General features: G+C 40.5%; 2 protein-coding genes across 2 annotated transcripts in view; both read right to left on the bottom strand.

Annotated features, from left to right (window-relative positions):
• gipc2 (GIPC PDZ domain containing family, member 2) overlaps positions 1-2,359 on the bottom strand; it is a 16,375-nt gene extending 14,016 nt beyond the window's left edge. Inside the window, exon 1 of the mRNA XM_014012984.1 lies at positions 1,782-2,359. Within this exon, the coding sequence (XP_013868438.1) occupies positions 1,782-2,060 (279 nt within the window). The 5' untranslated portion in view covers positions 2,061-2,359. The remainder of the gene's footprint in view (positions 1-1,781) is intronic.
• An 888-nt stretch (positions 2,360-3,247) lies between these two features.
• The window catches only part of dnajb4 (DnaJ heat shock protein family (Hsp40) member B4), a 7,441-nt gene continuing 1,647 nt past the window's right edge, over positions 3,248-9,041 (bottom strand). Inside the window, exons 2-3 of the mRNA XM_014012985.1 lie at positions 6,286-6,857; positions 3,248-4,246 (exon numbers count right to left, since the gene is read on the bottom strand). Coding sequence (XP_013868439.1) covers positions 4,016-4,246; positions 6,286-6,857 — 803 coding nt within the window. The 3' untranslated portion in view covers positions 3,248-4,015. The remainder of the gene's footprint in view (positions 4,247-6,285; positions 6,858-9,041) is intronic.

Here is a 9,041-nt window from a genome sequence, read left to right on the forward strand (position 1 = left end):
CTAGTGGTCAGCAGTGAACGGTTGGCAAGAAGGTTGACATTTTAAACCTTGATTAAAAATTGATACAGGGCTTTAGAATATCGATACAGTATCAGGAAATGAAATATCACGATATTTCAGTGTATCGATATTTTCTTACACCCCTAGTTTTAATCAGCAGTTTGCTTCTTTCAGTTTTATCAGCTTACGTACAGCTTCTTCAGTGAACTTCAGCGGTCTTTCAGCTCCCAGCATTCAAAGCTGTATTTTGGCAGAAAATGCAGTTTCTCCAGTTATTAACTGCATTTCTCACCACAGACGAACCAACCAAGTTCATTCATTCAAACAGCTGAAATCGTTGCAGCTCTGAGAGTGACAACAGCCGAACAGAACCGATGGCATGCTGAGAACTGGGCTGTTATTTTTACTCTCCTACCCCCTGGGTTAGTATTAAATCATTATTTAAGCAGGATATTATTTCCTCAGAGAGCGAGTGTCAGCATGGAAAAAATAATGAAATTCTTGACTGATCTTTTCCTGTCTACAAGCATTTTACTGAAGAAACATTCTGATTTAGTAAAAATCTGCCTTTTGAAATGTTTTGCCTGTATTTTGTGGGGGAAACTGAGGCGGTTTCTGAAATGGAACGAGTCTAGACAGGAGAAATATGGCCTGTGTCCCATTAACAAAATAAAAGCTGCAGAGTTTGAGTCAGTTCACTGCARATGAAGCAAACTCAAATTCTTTTCCAATTACTGAACAAGGAGACAGTATCTGGAAGTTTTGTAGGGGAAAGGAATTCAGACATATTCAGACTGACAAAAGCCAAACACAGAGCCTGCTTTTGTTTTCAGGACCTCCAGGAGTCGATGCTGTTAAACACAGTTTCACATTAATCTGTCAGGTATCCGGTGCCGGGACAATAACAGAGAAAAGGACAAAGATCACTCTCAGAAAGAGTCGACAGGGTGTGTCTTTAGCTGCGTGACACACAGCGGATTTTAATGTCCACCATTACAGGACTAATTTCTAAAAATAAAAAAAAAGTGGACATAGAAAACTGATAACACGGTAAATGTTTGAAAATTTTCTTTACCAACAAAAACCCTAAAACATAAACAAAAGCAAAAACAGTAATAGCTAAAAGCATCATACATAAATGTCCCTTTGTTGTTTTCTTGAATAAAAAAAACTACTTACAGTTAAAAAATATGCCTAAATAAATCAGTTTTTGTGTTTAGATTCATTTTTAAGAATATTAATATTTAGTTATATTTTACATGCAGTTCTGGTTTATCTTTATATTTTAAATTGTCTATTAATGCTGTTGCACATTGCTTATTTATAAAATCCATACCATGATCACATTTTCTTGTGAAACAAATATTCAAATCCATTCCCACATGTAATTATTTTGAAACTGCTTGACTGAAGTTAGTCTCTAAATATTTAAATCATAAATTTGAGGGGTTGTGATCAATAAATATTTAAAGTAAAACACCTTCAAAAAGTCACTGATGCTGTTTTTGTGGTTGATTTTAAACTTTTATTTTGAAAACATGAGTATTTTAATCAGTGTATTTGTAAATAATGGCTTAATGTGGGTTTTTAATTTTTAGAATCAGCTACAGATTCTGAAATACGTGCAAAAATAAAACATAATCTTAATTTGTCCTAAAATCTAATCAAGTTTAAGGTTTGATCTAAGTGTACTTCACGTACTTCGTGTAAATTTGAGCTTCGGCGCCTGAACGCGACATTTAATCACTGAAATTCCATTTTTTTAACAGGTGAGCGCTTACCTCAGGTGCGTTTATATTAAACGCGTCTGCTATCTTGGAGTACAGCTCTTTTACGTTGGTAAATCCCTCAATCCTGCCGGTCGGACTCCCATGGGCCAGCTGCGTGTGAAAGACCAGTTTGGGCCGGAGGTTGGCAGGTGGAGGCGGGAGCCCCGCTCCTCCGTTCACGGCGGATTTACCCGAGCTTCCGACACCTGCGTGTCCGCCGCTCACCTCCTCGTTTTCGACCAAGTGCTCCTTCGTGGATTTGTTTTTCTTCTTCCACGGTCCGTACGGCATGTTGTATTACTTATAGATTTAATTTTAAAATAAATAAAAGTATAAAAAAAACCTAGTCCGCGGCAGTGAAGTGACCTGTTGAGTGTCGTCCTTATTTACTTCCTTCTTTTCCTGGGTGTCTTCCTTTTCTTCCGCCAACTATTTTTCCTGTCCTCACCTGCGCACAGACGAGCGTTTTGAAATTTCCGTCCGCGACCTGAGTTTATTAAATCTTCCAACAGGTGGTGAGGGGGGCGAGTACGAACACCCTGACACGACCTGCCACAGTCCTGGACCAACAATAGCTCCTCTGTGTGTATTCCGCGGCGTGTTGCGGCGCGCATGCGCAGTGGGACAGTCCCGGGATCCCCAATGCACCTGTACACCACCTCAGGTTGAACACCACCTTAAAACTATTAAGGTCAAATCTGGGGAAAAACGTAATCGCCAAACGTCTCTCTAAGAATATGTCTTGTGAAGACTCTCAGCTACTACCACACGCAGTTTTAGCGGAATAACTGTAAAATTTATTTAATTATAGCCATATATGTTTTGGCTAAAGTCAATTAGCTGTGGTGGCCATCTTGAATTGGAGTGACTCAGTTGCAAAAGTACAACCATACTTCCTGAAAGTTTCACTAAGATCCATCCAGTGGGTCAAGATAAATTTTGCTAACAGACAAATAGGATAGATGTCAGCCGTTGATGCTTAAGTTTTCAAGAATGTTAGGAAGTCACACTAACTCTCAGCTACCACTACTTTAAATTTTAACACATCTATAGAATTTATTGAATTATAGCCATTTTCGTGTTTTCTGTAATTAGTCAGCTCTAGCAGCCATTTTGAATTTGATTGGCTTCAAACGTTATTCATTTGTAGTTGTTTGTCCAATAATTATTTCCTGCGAGTTTCATTAAAATTTGTCCATTGGTTCATGAGTTATTTTGCCAACAGACATAATTTTTTTTGCTCATTGTCAATCACAGTAGGATACGTGTTATTTTCTCATTTAAAATCATTTTCATTTTCACACTTATTCTGACTTTATAAAAGGAGGATTACCAGCTGAAAACGTCCCACGCAGAGTAGGTGTGTTTACACTCCTCTGTCTCAGCGTGGTGGTGACTCAGCATTTGAACAAATCTTTAACACATGCTGATACTCAAAGTACCGCAGGGAGATACTATTAAATAACTATAACACTGTATTTAGTTAATATTTTTTTATTTTTATCATTGCACATCAAAAAATGTAACTGCATAAGATCTACAACAGCTAAATGTTCACATTTTAACTTTCAAAATATATATTTATCTAATTTCCTGGGCTTTAAAGTGCCTTTTGTTGCAATGTTGCTACTCAACAAAAATCCTAACCTATATAAGCAATTGTATTAAACGATCATAAATTAGAAGCCCTCTCATCTTCATAACTGCTTCAGTTTGCTTCATGTGAAAATATAGATTTTTTTTTATTCAAGTTCTCACGTAAAAGTTTAAAATGCACATTGAACTAGTCGAGTCCATTCGGCCTGTTTTCTTAATTAGCGTAACACAAAAACAGCCACACCTGCTAAATTAACCATCGCAGCTCAAAAAGTGTCCCATCAGATAACGACGAAAAATAAAATGTTTGGTTTGGTACAAAAGTTTTTGTTTTTGTTTCCCCAAGATCACCAGGAATTCTTGGCACCTCTTTTCGAGCCGACAAAATGTTTCTGTTTCAAAAGGCCCGCTTAGTTTCACGTAACAGTCTGACCACAAGCAGTTCTCCGCTTGTTTCAGCTCGGCAGCATGCATCATATTTAGAAAAAAAAAAAACAACTAACAACTAAAATTAGAAATTGCACATTCATCAGTTGTGGGTCCATCTGTGCGCCGTCGGAACCGTTCGTGTAAAAGTGTCTCTCGTGTCCTCGCATCCCTTCGCCGTCTCCTCAGTCAGTTCTTTTTTCTTTCTCTTGGCGTTCTTTGTTTTACGTAGGTAAGTGCCGCTTCAGCACGTCCTTGGCGTTCCCGGGCAACGCGTCGGGAAAGTTCACGTCAAACTCCACCACCAGGTCTCCTCTCTGGTCGGGGTTTTTGGGCAGCGGGAGACCCTGTCCGGCTACGATTTTCCTCATGCCCGGCTTGATGACGTCCGTGATCTTCATGTTGGACGTCTTCCCGTCTATGGAGGACACGGTGACCGAGCACCCGCACAGGGACTGCAGAGACGGAGGGGGTGGGGGGGATAAGGTTTGTGAGTGAGGAACAGCAGGAGAGCAGCATGACTCACTAYAGACAAGAATAAGATTGAAAAAAAGGCACAGGCTGAGCTGAGAGCAGAGATAAATAAACCTYGGTGCACGCAGCAGATGTGAGCTTTCGGGAACAGCATCACTTCTGGTTTCTCTGCATTTCCATCAGGACTGAGCAACAGGTCACTTCCCTCTGACCAACCAATGAGCGTGTCTAATAACATTTTATTTTTAAACGTAAATAAAACAACTCAAAGCATCTCTTAGATTAATTTTAGAAAATTACAACAATGTAAAGTGTCTCAGTGGCACTGAATTGGTTGTAATGACAAAGTTTGCCACTAGATGGCGCATCGTGCTGAGAATTTTTGTGTGGATTCAATACCAAGTAAATACAAGGCTAATATCACTGATTCCATACTTGTAATGTTCATTGAATAACTGTTATTTTCCCTTTAGTTATTCAATTATGATAATACAACAGGACAAAGATTTTGGGCAAAAAAACGTGTTTTGTATTAACTAACTGCAAAAAAAAAAAAAAAAAAAAGATTTAACAGTATGTAAATACAACAAATTAATTCCCCTATTACCCTCCACTACACACAAATGTTTAAAAAAAGTCACTTTGCAAAATAAAAAAGAGAAGCAAATATGTAAAAGAAAGCTAAATATAACAATGTTAATAACACATAAAAAATAACCCTTTCATGCTGAAAAAGAGGACTAATGAAATTAACAATTTGGAGACTACTCTGGACTCAAGACTTTATTTTTCCCTTTATTTGTGAAAAAATAGCTTAAATAGTGCAAATTAAGTGTAAACAAAGAATCTATCTCATCACTCTGGTTTCAATCCAACACGATACTCATTTGCTTCTGATGCGCCGCTACAAGAAGTTGCACAAAGCTAAATATGAGAAGTTTACTGAAGTCACAAAAACAGTGACTTTTTACCAGAACAACAACCAGGCAGGAGTCTGCTGCACTCACGTTGTTATCATTGCACTTCAGCTCACTAAAGTAAGTGTTTATTATTTGTTAGCTTCAATTTGCATTCATAATAGTTAAACAAGAGCACAACTGTTATACATGCATTTGAGTATGAAATACTGCACTCTATGTTGTTTTGTATATTTATACGTAAACATTTTTAAAATGACAGTTTTATTACTCTTGGGTAAGTGTGCAGCGCTACGTTTGTGTTCCCCTTCCATCATTTAAGTCCCTGATCTACAGCATCATGTGCGTCTGATCAGCTGTTCTTTGCGTACATGTAGTAAATGAAGTTTTACGAGGYGAGGCGGCGAGTTCAGTCGCAGGGAGCCGAGGGAAGTGGGAGGAACCGTGCAAGCACTTTTCACACGGTGTGCACGTGTGGGCGATCGCYGGCTCGCTGCTGAAACCGCTCCTGCTCTTCGATGTCGTTGATCCAGGTTACATAAGTGAGCAGCTGAAGTGTGAGTGTGAGTGTGAGTGTGTGTGGGTTTGTTTCTGGTGACATTTGGGGGCAATTTTGAGACAAAATGCCTACATTTGGGGACAACTGGTGCATTTGGGGGCAAAAGTCGAGTCCCCATTTGGTTTAAATGCCATTGGTGGGTTARGGTTTGGGTTTAGGACCAAGGAGTGAATTGAGTTTAGGTTAGTTTTAGGGTCAGGTACCTGTGAGGTTAGCCTTAGGGATTGTGGTCAGGGTTAGGATATAAAATTTCAAAAATATGAATGGAAGTCAATGGAAAGTCCCCACAAGGATAGAGACATAGTATGTGTGTGTGTGTGTGTGTGTGTGTGTGTGTGGGGAGGCTCGGTACGATGCTCATTCAGCATCGCTGTACTTTTTATGCTGGAGACCTCCTACAGTTTATTGATTGAGACTTGGTTTCTCAGCCTTTCAAAGCAGCTCTCTCATCTGAGGTCCAACGAGTTTGCGTGACTAATCCCTCCATCGGCTTCTATTTTTAGCGCAACGACGGGTGAAAGTTCCAAAATAGAAGCGATCTCACCTGTCTCAGGCTCACGCGAACAGGATACACGATGTTGGAGCCTTCCCTTCTGAAGTGAGGGTGGGGCTTGTCCTTGATGACGAAGACGATGTCGGCAGGAATGGCGTTGGGCGACTCGTCTCCCTCCCGGGGAAACGTGATCTTGGTTCCCTCCTTCCAGCCCCGCTTGATCTCGATGGTGAGGATCTTGTCCTCGGCCCGCATGGTCCGGCCGTCCGGGTTCAGCCTCTTGCGGGAGATCTTCATCTTCTTGGTGCAGCCCTGGAAGACCTCCTCCAGGGAGAGCCTCAGCTCGTGGACGATGGGCGGGTCCTGCTTGCGGCGCTGCTGGCCGGCGTGGCCGTCCCGCGGGAAGCCGTTCAGGTTGAAGTTGGTGAACGAGCCGAAGGGGTCGTTCCCGTCCACCTCCATGTCCTCGTCGTCCCGGCCGTTCGCTTTGCGGCCGAAGAACATCTCGAAGGGATTGGAACCCCCGAAGAAGGTGGCGAAGGTGGCGTGCGGATCGCCGTGRAAGGTGTAGGTGTAGGCGGAGCCCTGACCGTCGGGGGCGGGTCCATTTCCTCCTTTAAGACCTGAAGGGAGAAAACAAATTCTGTATAAAACAGCGATCCTGAAATTAAAGCCTCATCACCCGCCGTCCTGCCTGCCAAAGCTTTGAACAAAGATCTCCGCTAACGTGTTAGCACTGGGACTATGTGCTTAAACAGCTTAATGTAAAAAAAATACAAAAGTTTCAGCCATTTTCTTGTGTTCTGATGTAGATTTGCTGTGGCGGCCATCTTGAATCCAGTTGTCAGACGTTGAGCAGATGTGGACAATTCATGTCTGAGAGTTTCAATAAAATCTGACCTCTAGTTCAAGATGTCCTGCTAATAAATTACATCATTTCCCATCGTCATAAATACTGCAGATGTCTAAACTTTATTGAAATATTTGGGTTTTTAATTAGTAAAAAAAAAATTTGTTTCCTAATAACAAAAAACATCGACTGTTTCAGGTTATTGTTGCTACTGTATAAAATTAATTTTTAGAGATGTGACGTTCGCGAACGATACGAATCTTTTGAACGGCTATTTACAACGAACGACAGGAGCCGAGTCGTGGGCAGTAATGAGAGATTTATAGTTTTATTTCTTTTATTCCTCATATAATCTTTTTTTTAATCCTTAAATCGCTCCCACTTTGGTTTTTCACGGAAAACATGCAGAGCTGTGGAGTACAGAAGCTCAAGGGGAAAGTGGGGTTTCTGCTCGACACAACCTATGGTTCCACCCACGTTGTGCGATGATGTCATCACATACGACGACGTAATGACGTATTTCCCTACGTGATGACGTAACTCGTTCAAAATCGAACGGCTCTTTTGAACGGCTCCCCAAGATCCGAATCCTTTTAAAAAGCCATTTGTCCCATCTCTATTCATTTTGGCTCAAATTCATTAAAGTAGAAGCTTAATTTGCAACCTGACAGCAACTTATGTGGAAAAAATTTAGCTAATGTGTTTCGAAATTGGTGTGAAGAAATTAAAACCCAATTTAAGTGCAGTTTTGTTGAATTTGCGATTTCTGTTTTGGTTAAAAAAGCATATCTAGATGCTACAAACCCACAGAAGGCTGCTAATTTTTCAGAGACCCCGTCCAATTTCCACCAACAGTATGAGGCCCAGTCCTCCATCTGTCCGCTTGGTTGGAGGTTCAGACGTTCTCAAACAGCCTCTCTGTTTCTCTGAAGGAAAAGTCCGATTGATTCAACTGAAAATGAGGAAAAGAAGCGTCGTACTCTCCTCACCAGAACATAAAACAAAGGCACAGAGCCTGAAAGGAACGGTGTGTGAGAGTGACCCTGAGCATTTATTACTCTGTCTGCTCTGGACCACTAAAACAATAAAGCCTGATGGGTTTCAGGAACACTATTATAATTGAAAACATGGATTTTAGTTGCATTTCTCCTTTTATTCTGACCAACAGTCGCAGCTGAAGATGCTCCCGACATGAAAACGAAATGTGCTGAGTCACGGCATGAGCACCTCATCCAGTATCACAGTGTCATCACCCCGTTTTGTGAGATACTCGCACAAAGACCGGAAGTAAAGTAGGATGTTGGAGGGCTTTTACATGTCTGTTGAAGCAAAATAAATGAGTTTTTTTAATTTATTTTTTTGGTGACTTTTTGCACTTTTATTCACCAATTTCTTCGTGCTGTTTCACGCATTTCGAACGGTTTGTTTGAAATCATTTAAAAGCACATTGTGCCTTGTGTTTAAACAGATGTTAATGTTCTAAAGAACCAACAGCTGCATCCTGCTTCTTAACTGCACAGGAGTAAATAATTTCATTTCTTGGCTCATCAGTCCTCCTGAAGGAGGAGTGTGCACCTCAACCGTCTGTTCATTTAAAGCCACAAACACTAAAAACCCAAGCGGATTTAGGAAACATGAGATACGTAACACGTTGTTAAACCAACAGGTCAGATATTTTGATGCTGGACTCTATGGAAAGCTTATGAACAGGTAATATCTTACCTGTTGTAGGTAGATGTTTGAAAGACTCAATTTTATTATTTGCACAGATAAATCAGTTAGTCTGCACAGAAACATTGTGTAGTTTGTTTACAAGATGTCTGATTGGATGGACGGATGTAGATGGATGGATGGATGGATGGATGTAGATAGATAGATAGATAGATAGATAGATAGATAGATAGATAGATAGATAGATAGATAGATAGATAGATAGATAGATAGATAGATAGATAGA

This window comes from Austrofundulus limnaeus, unplaced genomic scaffold (genome assembly GCF_001266775.1).
Source record: "Austrofundulus limnaeus strain Quisiro unplaced genomic scaffold, Austrofundulus_limnaeus-1.0 Scaffold97, whole genome shotgun sequence".
NCBI classification, from domain to species: domain Eukaryota; kingdom Metazoa; phylum Chordata; class Actinopteri; order Cyprinodontiformes; family Rivulidae; genus Austrofundulus; species Austrofundulus limnaeus.